The 17,489-nt window shown below is 51.0% G+C and overlaps 7 protein-coding genes across 7 annotated transcripts, besides 1 other annotated feature; 2 read left to right on the top strand and 5 right to left on the bottom strand.

The window, feature by feature from the left end:
* Window positions 1-17,489: part of a sequence feature (contig 1.169 1..351151(-1)) that runs on past both edges of the window.
* Window positions 355-2,025, bottom strand: ANIA_09162 (acyl-CoA dehydrogenase family protein; the record flags this gene model as incomplete). The annotated part of the gene is made up of 7 exons (XM_677339.2): window positions 355-573; window positions 642-951; window positions 995-1,082; window positions 1,134-1,364; window positions 1,419-1,502; window positions 1,552-1,966; window positions 1,997-2,025. 7 exons carry the CDS (start codon window positions 2,023-2,025, stop codon window positions 399-401), a joined length of 1,332 nt encoding a protein of 443 aa, XP_682431.1. The 3' UTR covers window positions 355-398.
* On the top strand, window positions 2,948-3,926 carry ANIA_09163 (uncharacterized protein). Its single transcript, XM_677340.2, has 3 exons — window positions 2,948-3,258; window positions 3,322-3,426; window positions 3,480-3,926. The coding sequence occupies exons 1-3, from the start codon at window positions 2,991-2,993 to the stop codon at window positions 3,638-3,640; spliced, it is 534 nt and encodes a 177-aa protein (XP_682432.1). The 5' UTR covers window positions 2,948-2,990; the 3' UTR covers window positions 3,641-3,926.
* ANIA_09164 (uncharacterized protein) lies at window positions 4,165-5,158 on the bottom strand (the record flags this gene model as incomplete). The annotated part of the gene is made up of 4 exons (XM_677341.1): window positions 4,165-4,260; window positions 4,339-4,365; window positions 4,475-4,605; window positions 4,885-5,158. The coding sequence occupies 4 exons, from the start codon at window positions 5,156-5,158 to the stop codon at window positions 4,165-4,167; spliced, it is 528 nt and encodes a 175-aa protein (XP_682433.1).
* ANIA_09165 (uncharacterized protein) lies at window positions 6,718-8,853 on the bottom strand (the record flags this gene model as incomplete). The annotated part of the gene is made up of 8 exons (XM_677342.1): window positions 6,718-6,788; window positions 6,863-6,968; window positions 7,037-7,388; window positions 7,439-7,554; window positions 7,638-8,040; window positions 8,094-8,369; window positions 8,425-8,507; window positions 8,554-8,853. 8 exons carry the CDS (start codon window positions 8,851-8,853, stop codon window positions 6,718-6,720), a joined length of 1,707 nt encoding a protein of 568 aa, XP_682434.1.
* On the top strand, window positions 11,368-12,606 carry ANIA_09166 (cellulase family protein; the record flags this gene model as incomplete). Its single annotated transcript, XM_677343.1, has 1 exon — window positions 11,368-12,606. One exon carries the CDS (start codon window positions 11,368-11,370, stop codon window positions 12,604-12,606), a length of 1,239 nt encoding a protein of 412 aa, XP_682435.1.
* ANIA_09167 (uncharacterized protein) lies at window positions 13,084-14,160 on the bottom strand (the record flags this gene model as incomplete). The annotated part of the gene is made up of 1 exon (XM_677344.1): window positions 13,084-14,160. One exon carries the CDS (start codon window positions 14,158-14,160, stop codon window positions 13,084-13,086), a length of 1,077 nt encoding a protein of 358 aa, XP_682436.1.
* mfsA (glucose-inactivated glycerol proton symporter STL1) lies at window positions 15,730-17,489 on the bottom strand. The gene has a single exon (XM_677345.2). It carries the CDS (start codon window positions 17,435-17,437, stop codon window positions 15,806-15,808), a length of 1,632 nt encoding a protein of 543 aa, XP_682437.1. The 5' UTR covers window positions 17,438-17,489; the 3' UTR covers window positions 15,730-15,805.

Raw genomic sequence — 17,489 nt, 5'->3', positions numbered from 1 at the left:
AGCGTGAGAAACTAGTGATAAGTTGCAACTATAGCGGGAGTGTAATTGATTGAATATGATGGTTAATGAGTGGCAGCCGCCGTGTTATCTGGTCGTAGTCGAGTGGCATGCTTGCCTTCTCCCCCAACTGGTTTTAAACACTTTGGGCACTCTGTCGAACTGCCTTCTACTACCCCCTATATATTCTCTAATCTTGATTCAAAGTTGATTTGATGCGCCAGCATATCATCTGAAAAATCAGAAACCATTATGCTTGAGGTTTACAATCCATTTCATGGATAAGGCCTTACGGACCTGTTTAATTTCGCCAGTTAGTTGCAACTCATTCAGAGTCAGTTTTACCTCTGTCCATGGTTGAGAGAATCAATATATCATATTGTTGGCTTGAATCTACACGCTCACTGCTGCCCAGATTCAGCTCCAAAGCTCGCCATCCACGGCTGATAACCGTCCGCCATGATCAGCTCCTGCAACGCCCGCCTGCGCATTCCAACATTGCCGCCGTCGAAGATCGGCAAAACCAACGCTGTAGAGAGCAAGTCCGGGAAGGGAAGCCCTGAATCATACGCAGACCTATTGATGACAGTCAGCACTATTAAGGGGGAGGGGCTTGAGTCAATGGAGAGATGGAAAGAACGTACACTCCAACAGCATTGATTGCATCCAGACAAGACTGCACCGCCGCTTCGGCGCAATGGACCTTGGCCAGGAGTGCGTGTTCGCGGCGCTCGGAATGTTCTCCTGGTCCTGAAATAAGACAGTGCGCTGCCTTCCAGGTGAGAAACCGCGAGGTCTCAGTGCGCGTTTTGATGTTGATCAGCAGATCGCCAACAGACTGACGTTGGCCGATAGGGACTGTGCCCCCTCTAGTATGCCGCGAAAATGCTAGTGCCGCATCGAAGACGGCTCGCTGGATTCCTACGCCCATGGCGCCGACAAGCATGGCTGTCTCTGTTCAGACGATGCGTCAATCTTCGAGGAGAGATTAACGTACCGGATATCTCGAAGGTGTGAGTGATAATCTCGGCTCCAGTTCCAGGAGTGCAGAGGACATTCTTTGCAGGGACGCGTATATTCGTATACTATTAAAGTAAGTAAGTACCCTCCATTTCGAAATGTTCCAAATCCAGTACCTTGATATGCGGCCCAGAAACCGCCTTGTGCCCGGCGGTCTCAATATCCTTGACAACCCGAAAGCTTTCTGGCCCGCTGCGCTCAATATCATTACGAGTCACGAGCAAGACCATGATAACGTCGCGTGGAGAAAATGCCCGCTTCACGATGTCTTCATTGACACATCGACAGACAACGCAGCTCAGGTCCGGGCCCTTGTAATCCCAGCCCGCAGAGCTGGTGGCCCACATCTTCAGTACAGTCAGTCGCACACATAGCCGGATACCTTATGATCCGACGCGTACCTTCTCCCCATTTAGCACCCATTCATCTCCATCGCGATACGCAGTCGTCTGCAACCCCGGCGCCCCAGGCTCAAGCCAGTTCGCCTATGGCTCACTCAACACTGATCGGCTAATACAAAAAAGAGGGAAATACCACTCCACCGGGCTCTGAAAAGACCAATGATGCCAACGGCGCCCCAGTTCCCGAAAGAAATGGGTCCAGAAACTCTTTTATTTCTGGCCTATACGCCAGTGCCAACGGTGTCAATCCTAGTCCTGTCCCGAAGATCGTCAGAGATGCCGATGCCTCGACGGCATAGAACTCCTCGACTAGTATCGCCGCTTCAACAAGGCTCTTGCTGCCCCCACCTACGGCGGCGGGGATCTGTCCTTTTATAAGGCCAGCTCCCACTGCGGCCTCGTAGATTGGTTTAAGCGAGCGAAAACGATCCTCTTGCGTTGGAAGCGTTGCGTATGTTTCCTTCGCGGGCGCAAGATGTGCAGCTGCGAAGGCGCGCGCTGCTGAGCGAGTCCGCTGCTCTGAAAGAGATAGGTTGAAGTCAACCATTCTTGCGACTACTCAGTGATAGGTAACTTACAAAAAGTGAGGTAGAAGTGCGGAGATCATGGTAAGCTCTGTGCTCAGCTCAGCCCACTCGCCAAGTAAAGGTTACATGGATGTCGGCCGAATCCACCAATTGTTAGTAACCACTAGCACTAGTCTGATCAGGTTGCAAGGACTCAGAATGAAGAAGACATATGCTTAGAAACGCGGCGATACATGCAGTACACCAGTCGCGGGCCAGAGAGAGCTTTTACCCGCTGTGTACCATGGGCTCCAATATGAGTGCTTTAGTATCATGAAGTGTGAGGAATCTCTCAGATACTGGTGTTTACTCGGGGTACACGCTGTCGCAGGCTGGCCACACTGTTCAGAGCCCCTGAACGTCACACATGCTCCCAAACGCAGGACGAATATACACAACCTTGCGAACGATAAGAGTACAAGTCTCAAAGGTCGTCACCACTGAAATGGCGAAATAAAGTGGCTAGACATATCCCTAGTCCGCTGGGGGACAAGACACACTTTGTTCAATGGTGTTGTTGCAGCTTCGTTCACGTTCAATCCTGTCACTCCCAAGCTCGATAAGAAGTCGAGACTACGGTTGAGCTGCCTAAGTAGGGTTTCTCGACGTGGGCTATGGTGATGTGTTTTGGGGTCTGAAACGCTGAAGCAAAGGAGACAGTTGTTGTTGTCTAGAATCCAATCTGCAATCTAGATTCAATTATGGGACAGGACAGAGAGTGAGGATGTTTTCCAGTAGGTATCAACACCACCAGGCACCGCAATGTAAATCTCGATCTCTAATCCGGAGAAAATTGACCCCAGGGACGCGGACGCATCGAGAGCCCAATCAGGAAATAGGGCAACGATAGCGGGGTTAGGGCGATAATTATGCCATGACGTCACCATCTCTCAGCTTCCAAGTTTCAATTGATGTCTATTATGTTAAATCACCCCCTGCTCACAAACTATCCTAAAGTTTCTCAAAACTCAACAGTTATTATCAAAGGAGCATCCGGACTGCAGATATGTACCCCTCCGCCCGCATCCGTCGCAGCGACGATCTTGCCAAACTAGCCGACTACCATATCCAGCATGACCTCTCATCGTCGGACCGCGATGCGCTGAAGTCCGCCGCAAAGACCGTTTCCCTCTGGACAACAGTCGGATCAGCAGTTGGTATTGGCCTCGGACTTTACGCTGCGTTCCGCTTGCGCACTTCGAGGAAGGCCTTCTTTGATGTCTTTCGCGCGGCAGAGAAGCCGACCCAAGTTGTCTTTGCGGATGGACGGACCGGTATGTGTTTCTTGTCCCTTGCAATTTCTTATTCATAGTTGCAAAGAGGCTAATATGGATCAGAGGCGATTCCTGATATCACGCCGCTGCTCAAACCAAGCACGGTGGGAGACTTTGTTACCTATTTCTTCGCCTCCATGGGCGGTCTCTTTCTCGGTGGTGAACTCGGTAAGCCTTCATTCCGCTCCTGGAGTTCATAAATTACTGACATTGAGGCACAGGCTTTCTTGGTGGTGCAGCAAGCGGAAGCCGGACGCTAACAGGCGATCCTGAGAGAAAGAAGCGGATTGAGAATGCCTTCCGGAGCTTCCGTGCGGACACGCTGCGAAAGGAAGCCGATGAGCTAGAGAAGGGCAAGTCAGTCACAGACGAGATGTTCTGAGGTGTAAATCGGAGTGTTGAAAGCAGTCTTGACTTTCTGACCGATTGAGGAAATTGATTTATGTTTAGCCCCAATATTGGTGACGGCTCTGTACGATTATGATGTGGGGGACGATCTTAATCCTCAGTATATGTACTATATCTCAAAGCGCACAATTTGATAGGCCTGGATGGCCTCTGTTACGTTTCGCCATGTCTCCATGAGCGTCAGGTCACAAGCAACGTCCTTCTTTCAACCGCGCTTTGTCGACACAGTTCTATCAACTTCATCACCAGTTCCGCATCTCTAGGCTTGACTGCAAGCTCCGTCTTTCCGGAAATGGCCTCATGCACATTCTCGTAGAAATGTTGATATCCTCCCGGTATAGATCCCCAGTCCTGCGTCTCTATCTGCCCTCCGTCAATCACCTGGAGTGTACCTTTCGATTAACGTCAACTGGGGCTCTTTATATGTCTCTTTATCAACATACCCTGACTGCCCCCATCTTCCAGCCCGTAGCTTTCATGGCCAGGATAAATGCCTTTCTACAGCTGGTCCTCCTGGATATCGAGCTCGTACTTGACCCATCGGCCTTTAGTCCCAAGCACCTCAAATCTCTTCTGTCTATCGCTGACAACGTACTGCGTCGAATGCAGCTCGACTTGTACCAGTTAGAGAAGCACAACAGTACCCCGCCCGGGGCTGAGCTTAAAACCTACCTTGTAGACCTTTCTCATATCCCAACACTATTAAAAAACCATTATCTACAAATCCCTTTTCTCTAATCTCCTTGCCGTTGCCCTCGTCAAACAGCAATCACGTCACGGTCTTTGGCGTTCCAAAGAGAACAAGAACCTGGTCGATCAAGTGGCTTCCTAGATCAAATAGCATTCCTGCTCCCGGGACACCGCTAGCCAAGCGCCACTTCTTCGATTCGATCGCCGTCCGCGAGTTCGGCGCGCAGTCAAAATGGGACCGAAGCCGGACTATCGAGCCAAGTAAGTTGGTTGGGCTAGCGAGCAGAGCGCGCAGGGTCAGGAAGTCTGAGTCCCATCTTCTGTCTGCTCTTGTCAGCTGCGGATGGTACTGAATCATGATTATCAGCAGAATCCACTGTGGTAAACCGCAAGCTGGAGACCTGTTCTCTCAGCGAGACCGGCGAGCTCTATCGCCTCAGCGTAGTTTGTTGTAAACGGTTTCTCGACGATCACTGCGCCACAATCTATCAGTTACAGCTCTCGTCTCTTGTCCGAGCATGAACTGACCGTGCTTTCCGCTCTCCAATGCCGCTTTGCTTAACGGGAAATGCGTATCATTCGTCGTAGTGATGATTAGAACATCAACAGCCCCGTCTGCAATGGAATCGTAAGCGTTGTTGAAAATCCTGACATGCGGAAAATCGGCTACGGCTGAGTTTCCCTTCCGCGATGCGCGCTGGACGATCGCGTACAGATGAAATCCCGGATTATGCAGGAGGAAAGGGATGTGAAATGTTTTTGCGCTGAAGCCGTAGCCGACGACGGCCGCGCACAATGGCATTTCACTTTGATGGCCAGGACATTGTCCGAGGCCACTGGCGTTTTAAACTCCTCGTTCAGCGTCGGAATCCGGTTCCCGCACGGCGAATGCGCGTATAGACCGGGGCTAGAGATGTGTCTCTATCCATAAAGGCTTCTGGAAGCTTTAAACTCTCATTTTATTTGGCTGAATACTTGTCTTTACTTGCTAACTGCCTTTACTACCTTTAATGTTCATGGCCATGCTCATGACAAATGACACCGCTGACAAAGCCGCGACGATATCCAACCCTGATCACCTTTAGACCTACCACGATCCTGGTATTTTCAAGTGCCCTTCCATCATAGGACTAGGTTCAGGGCATTCGGTTCCATTAAGGTAGCAGACATTGTATGTGTCAAAGTAAATCGACAACGAATGCGGCTTCCAGATAAAGTACGATCGGGACGAATGGGTTAATTTTTGCATGCTGGCCTCTTTATGTATATATATACACACAATGAAGCTCCCTCATGGAAGGCCAGACTAGTAAGAGGCAGGCCAGTGTAGAAAGAGCCGCAAATCGCATGGCCGCAAGAACCCCTAACTTCTGTTTGCGTTTGTGGAAACCTTTACCGGACCGTTGGGGCTGAGAAGGCCAATTCTCATGCAGGGCATCAAGGCTACGCTGCTGGCTTGTATCCACCATATATCCTTTCCTCTTATTTCTCGAGTAACGCATTAGAGGATGATCCCTGTCCACCTATGCGGGGACAGTTTCATCAGCGGTTCTCGAGCTTGGTCAATCTCGTGTGTACTAGTCCATACAGCAAAACCACAGCGATAAGTTCGACGATTTTGCCATCGTATTTTGCACGCAGAAGACTATCTACTACTTGATTTCCTTCTTGGTTTCGACTAGGATGCCATCCCACGAGCGACAAACCAAGCTACGTCCGTCGTCACGCCTGACCGCTCCATGCCCATAAGCCAACAGAAGTCACCCTTGCTCCTCTTCTCAGAGCCTCTCTGGTTCCTTCTTTCTAGCGAGAATGATTTCAAGTGGAGGTTATGCCGATTACAGGCTTAGATACCTAGTCACGAAGATGCGGTGCGAACCAGTCGGTCCAATCGGAGGAACTTATGCAGGAGTTGTACTACAGGCGCACTGGCACCGTGGCTATCTTGAAGTAAGGATGATGTAATAGTAATTGTTGTAGCAGTAGTGGTGTTGGTGATGGTTGTGGTTATGGTGGTAGTAGAAGTTGTATTGTTCTGGGCAAGAAACCCTAGATGCCTATGCAGGGTAAGATGAGCTACAGAAACGAAGATAAGGGTAATTCATTTGTTGCAACAGACTATAACAATTTGTAGGAGGAAAACGAGTGTTAAGAATAGATCGCAGAGAGTACCCAGCAGGATCCCAGAGTCCAGTCCTGACACTTGCCTGCCGGGGCAGGAGTAAATCAGAGTGTCTGAGTAGTATAATTACCTTGAAGCCATTCCACTTTGTCTCGCCCTTATCTACATTACCAAGGCCCGATACAACATCTACTTTCCTCACCGACTAGTCCTGTGTTCGCTAGGTAATGCCTTCATGCTCATGCGATTCTCGGCTCCTTGAGGACAAACAGGAATGGAAACATAATTGCCGTAGCGACGACCGGAAATACTAGATAATTATAGAATGGTAAGTAACGCAACCAGCAAAACAACCCATGGAGCCAACACGGGGGATAGACATACGCGGTAGATACTGGAAGCTCGCAAGATAGCAATCTCTCACGAATGTTTGTAGCGATACTGGAAGACTGTTCGCGTATCGAACATCGTTCAGGATCCGATTGATGATCTTGCACATCCATAGAATCAGCATACTCCATAGTAACGGTATCGCTCTCGAAAGTATCAGCTACTTACCATCCTCTTCTCCTCGACGCCATGCAGCGCCCTCCACAGCCCTTTTTCAAAAATAGGCTGGCTAACCGCCGCCCCAGCTGCAGGTCCAATAATAATTCCCAGCTGCTGAAAGAGATAGTACGTCCCGATACAACTGTGTAGTTCCCCCTCCGGTGCGACAGAGGCCATTGCAGTGAATAATGCTGGGAACAGCATGCCTGGTGCCATACCCGTGACGAAGAGGTAGACGCCGTCCTGCATATGCTGCCAAGGAGTTTCCCCGTGACTCCGGCGCCATCGAAAGAATATGAGCGTATGCGAAAGGAGGTTTAGTGCCAGGGCGAAGAGAGTTATGGATTTGCTGCGTTTCGTGCTGTGAACACTCTATTAGCTTCTGGCAACAAGTATCCGCATGGAAGGTACCGTTTGATAACCAGTCCGCAGACGACGCCGCCGACGGCTACACCGAGGGCACTAATTACGAGTGCGAGAGATGCGACAAAGTCGCTTGTATTTTGGGTACGCTTGAGAATACGGTACTAAATTGCTGTAGAACTGGGTTGCATCCCAAAAGTTATCGTCTATACGTTGACGAACGTGAAGGGGCGAGCAGTGGACGTACGGAAAACCGACCAGCCATTAATAAAGTCTGGCAAAGAAAGTAGACGCCTATCGGTTTTGAAAAGAGGCGCATTGGAACCAGTGGGTTTGCCGCCCAGAATAGCTCGATAACGATAAAAATTGTGCAGCCGCTTATGAAGGCGAATGCAAGCAAAGATGTCTGGAAGAACATGCCTTTATTCTGGGCTCCTAGTGCGCGGAGGAGGAAGAGTAGGAGGAGAACTGTCCCGGCGAATGTGAAGAGACCTGCAAAGTCTAGATCGCGGATACCTGAGGGTCCGCTGGCAGGTGCTGGCTCTTCTGCAGACTCGCCTTTCGCCTCTGTCTCGTTGAGATAAGAAGGTAGCCGGTAAACGCAGAAGAGCGCGCAGCAAATGACGATCGGTACCTGGCCGAAGAATGACCTGCGAACTAAGTCAGAACCCTTTTCCAGGTAGAGGTTAGCTAGGGAAGGGACCATCGCCATCCAACAGTGTCAGCCAGAAACCCTCCAATGGGACCCCCAAGGCTGCGTCCGGCGATATTGACCACATTTTGATAGCCACGGTACAGCGCGACCTCGTCCACGGGAGTCATGTCTAATGCCAACTGTAAGCTTCCCAAACTCTGCAGGTAGAGCACGCAAAGTAAACTACCAGTGATAATGACCGAGGCCATGACTAGGATACCTGCGCCGCTGGTCCCAGCCAGGACCCTTGACAGGACGAGTTGCAGGATGGACAAACTCGCACCACTAGACATTTATCAATCAAGACGGTATTACAACCATGCTCTAGAAAAATACATACCAGGCAAGGCAGCTAACTGCAAAAACTAAAGAGGAGCCGACCAGAACCCGTTTGCGACCATATCGGTCTCCTAGGTTGCTGAACTGGGAAAAGTAAGCCTCCGCCCGTTTACTTCGGAGGAGTACTCACCACTGGCAGCGAGATGCAGTACCCAAAGTTATATGCGAGCAAGAGCCACGACCCTTCGGACAGACGGTGGAACTGCGATGCGATTGCGCTGTAGGTGGAGATGACGAGCAACTCATCGGCGCTTGCAATGAAGACCCCTGTGGATGGTGAACCAGCTTTCCCTAAAGAGGACTGAGTCTGATTACCTAGAAATGCGGCATAGATGACAAGGCTGTCAGATCCTTCCCTTGAATTGGAGTGCTCGCCCGTTTCTTCATCCCTTGCAGGGCCCAGCAAGGACGACTCTTCGGACACAGTCATGGTACGAATCAATCAACATATAACAGCGCGGCACGGAGAGGGTATTTCAAAGAGAAAGTTGAATCAAGACAGCAGCTGTGACTCAAGCAATGGATGACTCAAACAGGCACCCCTTGGATGATCTGGAAACCGGCGTTGTCCGGAACAAGGCGTGCTGATGGGCTTTTTCTCACAGACAATCATGCAGTATGATAGCATGTTTGCATTCTGAGAACGAATCGCTTTCTTATATGCTGCTCATCCCTTCCTCCAGCCGTCGATCATCTCCAATAGTTTGCAGCTTGTATGCACGTCAGACGAGCACCGCGAATGAGAACACGTCGGACGAAAAGGTTCAACAAGCAAGTGCAGCAAGTTTGGTAGAGAGCTTTTTCCATGAATAAAATTCCCCCCTCCTCAAGTCAAAAGATGATCTATGGTCCCTCAGCCCCATCTCAGATGCACCAATCTCTCTCCTGCCAAGGCAATGCTTCTTCAAAGTTGGCTCCTCCAGTGACCCTGCAATTGCTGGGTTAGTAACAGACGATACTCTGAGCCTTACGGCTCTGACATCCCAGGATCTTTCCTAGTGATCCAAGCATACAGGCATCTCTGTCGCCGAGCCCTAACTGAGCGCCGAGTTGAAGTCGCCAACAACGTATAATTTCTCTGCTCGTCACCAGATTATCACCGGGCTATTCCATATCAGTATGCTACTTATACTCACGTCTTTGATATTGGCATAGCGTTGAAGATAGCTTGTGGTCGACCCTCAATGTGAGTCAGAGTTAGCCACCAGCTGATAGCGCCTACGAACTGGCTACAATAGAAAGGGCCATCGTCCCTTTCTTTCTATTCCTCCAGGGTTGACTATCTCGGCAATATGCCATCAGTATGACAATTTAATCGCATCCAGCCCGGCACTACACTAGTGATTGCGCTCGACGCAGCCAGATAACACGAAGCCCTAAACGAGCAACAAAGCCCAAATCCAAATCAAGTTACCTCCATCATTTCAACATTGATACCACAGCCAATTCGAATCTCAGCACGGGGATATTTGATCTGCCCCAAGAAATCTTAATGGGATTGTTGCGCACACCTCAAGCAGCCAAAGTATGCCTGGCTTTGTCCTGCAAGCTGCTCTCCACACACTAGGGCCCTCAGCCTGGGCGAAGCACAGAAAGAATCTTCAACCTGATCGGTGATCTGCGAGTCCTCAGCCGCGACAGTTCTGAATGAGAGTATTGCCTTCCCTGCAAGATACTGCGCCCACCACTCAAACCGCCCAAGCACGCCGCAGCACGAGCCCACAAGGGAGTATTCTGGGCAGAAAGCCTCATCCACAAACACAGTTAGACAGATACAGTGTTTGCTGCACACCACGAGCAGGCAGGTTCAGTCGCGGCCAGCAGATCTTTCCTTGGATCAACCCATCGATTTGTTTGGCGGCGACTTCACGATTCCCTTAAGAATCGCTGCGTATCGGCTCACTCCGTTCCTCCGCCAGCTAGATCGATTACAGTCTTGTCCTAGGGCAGGAGTACCATCTGAGCAAATTATCCGGGTTACCTCTCAGACTGTCAATATTCACCTTCCCGTCCATGTCTGTGCCCTTCTCACCACCAGCATCTCACTTAGAGCAGGTAAAACAAAACGTTCTGTGGTTCCAGGTCAAGCGAAGAGACATAGGTGGAGGGACATAGGTGGAGGATCAGAGCATGAACCCAGGTCTATCTGGCGACGCCGCAGCTGTCCAACCAAATTCCAAGTTGAGTATCTGCTGCCAAATATGGTGTAGTCCTCATAACGATCTGGACTACTTTGGGTAGGTGTGGAAAGCGCTAGACTGGAAGTCTGCGGCGAGAAAGCCTAGCCTGGGCCCTTGAAATCGCAACAGCGAGTTGGTGTCGAAGAGCGTACTGATTTGGCTTGGAATGAGGAGCCATGACTCACCGGATCAACCTCAATCAAGTAATACATGATATAGCTTGAATATTCAGACGGGTGTTCCTCAGGACTCCTGATACGTGCCTAGCGAACCCCGCTCCCCGGCATCTACAAGACTCAACCGCTGTACTCGATGGAGAAATTGGGAATAAAAATACGCAATAAGATCTACATACAACCCCGCATTGATGTCTTATTCAATCACTTTGCCATACAGACTACGTACTTAGTCCACCTGCCCTGAATGGTAATTCTCCGCTTCTCCCGAGGTCTTACTCCACATCCAAGCCCGCGTGCCCTAGCTAGTCGGGGATATCGGATAGAAGAGCATGTCATGCGATGCATTCTGCAGAGAGATATACTAACAGATTCAGCTTTAGTAGCATCCTTGCTCATTCTGCAGGGGTGATGGGAATCAACGTCAGCGCAACAATGTTGCTGCTGCGCAATCCCCCCAGACAATCGTCCTGCTCTCAGTCCAAGTATAAATAAGTAAAGACATGCTCTTCTATTGCAGGCCCGAATTGACTGGATTGCCATACCCTACTCCTCTACCTGATCAGTGCTCCACAATCCATATTCACTATGAGACCCGGCCTCATTAGCCTCCTCGTCGGCATCCTAAATACCCCCGGCCTCATAAATGCCGCCCTCAATACCCCCCTCACCGTTTCTGGCCGCTGGATCCTCGACTCTACCGGTGCGCGCGTAACATTCGCGGGCGTAAACTGGCCCGGCGCCGGTGAGGCCATGATTCCCGAAGGACTGCAGTATGCCTCGGTTGCCTCGACAATATCAAAGATTAAGTCTATCGGGATGAATGTGATCCGCCTAACGTTCCCCATTGAACTCGTCGATGATATCTACGCCAATGATGGCGATACTACAGTCCTAGCCTCGCTTATCAAGGCTCTGGGCGTTACGAATGGAACGGATGTCTTCAACCAGATCGTAACCAACAACCCATTAATCACGAATACGACAACCAGAATGCAAGTGTACGACCTCGTTGCCGCTGAATGCGCAGCCCAAGATGTCTACGTGCACCTAGATAACCATATCTCCAAAGCAATGTGGTGCTGCTCCACCACTGATGGCAACGCCTGGTTTGGGGATACGTACTTCGATGTGGACAACTGGAAACGCGGGCTGCAGTATATGGCCTCCCATGCGGCGTCCTGGGAGACGTTCACGTCTATCGGGTTGCGAAATGAACTGCGACAGCCGGCCAGCGCAAACCCCAGTTATCCGTACAACTGGGAAACGTGGTATAGCCAAATGACTGAAGCGGCAGACCTGGTGAACGCTGCGAATCCGGACGCGTTGATCTTTCTCTCGGGCCTGAACTACGATACAACTCTTGCGCCGATCCCGACTGGGAGCGATCTGGGTGAGGGGACGAGATTCTACCTTGAAGATTTCAGTTACGCTGATAAACTGGTGCTGGAGTTGCACAACTACGATACAGGCGCATCGAGCTGTGCCAATCTCTCCGGCGCCCTCTGGAACGGGGGGTTCAAGGCGCTCGATACGAACAGTTCCGACATCGTTAACATCATGCCCGTCGTCCTGACGGAGTTCGGTTTCGCGCAGGATGAAACGACATGGCAGAGTGTCTATGCTTCGTGTATTAGGGAGTGGATTCCCCAGCAGCAGGCCGGCTGGATGGTTTGGACCATTAGTGGGAGTTACTATATTCGCTCCGGAGGCCAGGACTATGACGATACCTGGGGGATACTCGATCACACTTGGTCAGGCTGGCGGAATGAGGAGGCAATCGAGCAGGGATTGAGGGTCATGGTGGAGGCTTCGCTTGAAGCCTAGGCAGATGAACGATCTTTTCCGGCTGAGGCGACGCAGGCAGAAGGCTTGTTGGGCGGTGGTGTAGGCAATCAGCTGTGTATATAAGTGTGAAAGGCAGCGTACCTGGGGATTGTCCAGGGTGCGAATCGACGGTCTGCCGATGTGTACGTCCGCGCCGAGATTTAATAGGTAGCTGCTTCATGGAATACCAAAAATAAGGAGTCAATATCAATGTCTGTGCCCTGTAGACAACGTGTCTGCTTTTCGGTCATTCTGCATCCCTCCACTCCACTGTGCGGGTTATAAAGAAGTTATCAGTCTGCGCCAGCTTTGTATATCCCACGGCAGGCAGGTGAACCGTCTGCGATCCCCATCAGCATATGTCATAAGATAATGCACATCACATTCGTCCTACTTTTCATTCTCATACACCACGTACCAAAGACGCGATTAGGGGCCTTGTCTCCTCCAACGCGGACGCGACTGATGTTCCGTCCCCTACTCCTCCATAGCCTCCATGATCGCATTTACGGCCTGCTCAGCCGGCGTGTCCATCTCCACGCGCGCTCTTTCCATCTCTCCCCGGCTGATGCTAATTTGGCCGGTGAATGAAGGGGGCAGCTGGCGGTAACCATCCGGAACCCGTACAGTCATGTCATTCTTCTCCTCTTCGCTCGCAGAATCCGCGGCAGACGGAGGCTGCAGTTTCCACGTCGCCGTAACAACATAATAATCTAGCTCTCCAGGCCTCACTTCATCGCGAATCCACCGTTCCCCTCCAAACATCGAACTCCCAGTCCATTTTGTCGTGGCCAACTCCGCTGACTTAGCTGCGAGAGTTCGCCCGTCTTTTCGTCTGAACACCCACTTCTCAACCGCTTGCGAAACCAGAATGTCGACCTCACCTTTCCTCCGCTCCAGGCTCTCGAAGTCAACCGCGAACGCCTTCACGCTCTCCGGGAACCGAACCCTCCTTACCCACTTCCCGCCGATATACAGCGGCCGATTATGTTCCCAATACCAGAAGTCCGTGTACCGGAGCGTAAGATGGACCCGTTTTGGGAGTAGATGTTCTGTATCGAGGACGCTCTGCAGCAGCATGCCCGGTTCGAGGAGGTACAATTGAGCAAACACACGCACGTCGCCCACTTCCACTTTTCTCCCGTCATGGCCTTGGCCCTGGTCCTGACCCTCTCTATGAATATCATTCAGAACTTTCAACCATCCCTCCATCTGTTCCTTCTCCCACCGCCAGTTAGCCCGCGTACTAGGCGCTCGATCGCGGGCGACAATATAGAACGAATGCTCGGCCAGTGCAAAGGGCATGAACCAGCTTTCGGCGTAGACGAGTTTACATGTGCGCAGCAGCTCGGTGTATGTCTTATGTGGGGCGCTGTAGCCTGGTCGGGCCCAATATGTCTCTTTTGCATAGAGCTTGGTCTTGTCTTCAATTGGGCTGAGAGTATATTTAAATATCTCGGTGCGAATCTCTGGTGGGAGGGTTGAAAATAGCGGCGATTGGGATTGGTCGTGGTAGGTGGTGAAATCGGGTGGGTGAAGAGTCGGTTGGGACATTTTGCGCGAAAAAATGTATTTGTCTTTGTTTCTTTCTCAAGATCTCGTGCAAACATAGATATTGGGATATAGAGTAAGTCAATTCTCCGTAGAGTAGGTTTAGATAGACTATCGACTCCACTGGTGCCTGCCAGGCTACAGTGGAGATACCTTTTATGCCTGAATTTCCGGGCATATATGCGGTCCCTGTAATCACGTGGAGATCCGGTGGTCGGGGTCTGTCGGGGCATACTGCCCTTCAGTACCGCCTGCCCCTGAGGTTCGACCTCGATTAGTCATTATTTAGTAAGCTAGTTGTTTAGATAGGCAGGCCATTCCGGCCACCCAATGAGAGACCATCCATCTCTTCCCACAGGGTCCGCGGGACCCGGAAACCGGCCACAAGCAGGTTTCTACCTAGATATCTTGCCCTTAAGTCGCCTGAGATGATTCGTGAATTTCAAGGTCTGTAATAATGCAATACGCTATTATCATCATAAAGACGTCAAGCATCACAAGCCTGCAGAAATAAAACTTAGATAAAAGTTAGATAAAAGTTAATTAAATTGACTCTCTGAGACCCTGGGCCGCGGCCCACTGCCCAGTTTCACGTGAGCGTCCCTGTGGTCGGCTTTCACATGCGCCAGGAACAACTTTACTCTTACACTGTAAGATCGGAAACACGCGGGTGATCGAGGGAGGATATGAAACATCGTGGGCCCATCGAGCCCCTTGCTGCAGGAAAAGCTTAAAACCAATATTATTGCTTGAATAGACTATAGTCGTGACAAACCCCGAAAATTGGGAAAATAATCCAATACTACACTGAGCTATCGATTCAAAGTGCCTCTAGTTTCGCTGCTCCTTAGATTCAAGGTGTAGGGATTTAGTGGTTGAGTGGAGATATATATATTTGTGCCGGGCTGCTTTCTGCTGAAGACACGGCAAACTATTGTATGGATCGGCAATCAAAAAGAGAGTATTAGCATAGGAAGTATGAATTTTTTTTTTCTGAATATCTTCTTGCAAGGCAGACTGGTGCTAATCACTAGTCCAGCCGTAATATAGACGATCGCCAGGTTCATATTCGTGTTTTGTCTGCAATGTCTCGATCTCGATTCTGATCTTGAGTTCAGACTAACTTGTCAGATGCCTGTAAAATGAACCGGTCATGGACCAGTGGGGTCGAGTGGGATTACTCCGTTTGCTCTAAGTAGATGGTTACATTGAAGGAATACAATGGAAACTACAGGGGAGAAACTACAGGGAAGCGATGACCAGAGAAACAAATGGTATAGACATATCTATCTACCAGGGTATAATCATAACATCAAGAACATCATAGCTCACCACATGTTCCAATTCACAAATATCCCAGAGATCACGCGGCTCGCATTGCAGTGCATCGCATCGCGAGCGTGAGAATGGAAGGTCATGGCCAGCCTCACTGAACAGATGAAATGTACAAAACAGAACACACCAGGGAATCTATCTCAAGCACTCTATGCTGCGAAACAACAAGACGATTTAAATTAAATGTAGTGTTGCCGTGTCAGCAGCAGTGTTTATGTTTTTCTTTTTTTTTTTTTCCCTTATGCAGGACACGGCTCGGGTCAACCGATGGAATGGTCAGGCAAGCCTGACCGGAAAACGGCGACTGAGAAGCTTACTGCTTCTCATGCTGCTCCTGCTTCTCATTGCTGCTGTTGTCGCTGCTGAGACCAAGCTCAGCAACCTGGTGATGAGAATCGGAGTTGGTGTCGAGACCGAGCTCACGGGCCTGCTGGTTGATCTCGGCGAGAGAGAGCTTGGGCATGTCGTTGGCGACGCGGAAAGGCATGCGCTTCTCGACGTGGGCCTTGGCGTAGATGATGTCAATTTCCTCCAGCTCACGGCCAGCGGTCTCGACAAAGAAGAAGTACGCGACGGGAACACCGATGAAGTTGATGAGAGCGAAGAAGAGATACACACCCCAGGGAGAAGTGGCAGCGAAGAGAGGAGTGAACATAACGACCGCAAAGTTGGTGATCCAGTTGGTGCAAGTGGAGGCGGAGGCACCGGCGGTACGGGTACGGAGAGGGTTGATCTCGGGAGGGTAGATCCAGGGGAGCGGCAGGAGGGTGAAGGCGAAGAAGACGATGAAGAGGAAGATACCGACGATGGCACCCTTGGAGTTCTCCTCGTTATCCTTGATCAAACAGGCCATGGTGATGATGAAAGAGAGACCCTGGCCGAGGAAACCGATGAGGAAGAGCTTGCGACGGCCGACCTTCTCGATCATGAAGAACGACGGGATAGTGGCGAGGGCGTAGACGGTCGCGAAGACACCACCCATGGTAAGAGCGAGACGGTGTTCCAAGTGCAGGTTCTCCTCGAAGAGCAGGGTTGAGTAGTAGATGGCAGCATTGCAGCCGGTGAACTGCTGGAAGAACTGGCCGGCGCAGCCGAGCATGCAGCGCTGGAACTCCTGAGTCTTGCCGAAAGTGAAGAGGACCTTGAAACCGGCCTGGCTGGTCTTGGTCATCTCGACATCCGCCTTCATGAAGTTGTAGTCGGCAAGCACGGCTTCCGAGTCGGGCGAGTCGTTCTTGAGCTTCGCGAGGACCTCGATGGCCTCAGAGTCGTAGCCGCGCATGATGAACCAACGAGGGGAGTCAGGGAGGAGGATGGCACCGGTGACGACGATGAGCGCGAACAGGACCTGGAGAGCGACGGGGAACCGCCACTGCACCGACTGGTCGACGTAGGACAGACCGAAGACGACCCAGTAAGCGATCAGGGTACCGACGGCGATCATGGCACCCTCGAAGCAGACGAGAAGACCACGGTTGTGCGAGGCGGAACACTCGGACTGCCAGACAGGGATGGTCGCGGTGTTGAGACCGTTACCGATTCCGGAGACGACACGGCCGACAACGAACTGCCCCAGACCCCAGTGCGGGCCGAAGCCGGCGCACGAGATGACGGCACCGATAATGAGGATGGTCGCGCCGCTGATGATGACGCGAGTACGACCGACTCTCTCACCATAAAACATAGAAACGAGCGCGCCAAAGAAACAACCGATTTCGTAGCAAGCAGTGACTGCACCACGCAGGACGTTGATGTGTCGGTACTCGGCGTCGGTATAATCCGTAGGCATCTTGAGCGCCTCGAATTCACCGACGAACTCAGTTCCAGCGATGATACCAGACATCATACCCTGGTTGTAGCCGAAGAGCGAGAAACCCATGACGGCTGTGAAGGTGATAAACAAGTGCAGGGACTTGCCCCGAAGACCGGAAGTGTTTGTCCACATCTTGACAGTATGCGAATGCGCTACAGACAAGATGAAACCAGGGACAGACGAC

The sequence above is a fragment of the Aspergillus nidulans genome, chromosome VI (genome assembly GCF_000011425.1).
Source record: "Aspergillus nidulans FGSC A4 chromosome VI".
In the NCBI taxonomy this organism is placed as follows: Eukaryota; Fungi; Ascomycota; class Eurotiomycetes; order Eurotiales; family Aspergillaceae; genus Aspergillus; species Aspergillus nidulans.
The sequence above is the reverse complement of the archived record's forward strand: the minus strand, read 5'-3'. Positions and strand labels throughout refer to the sequence as shown.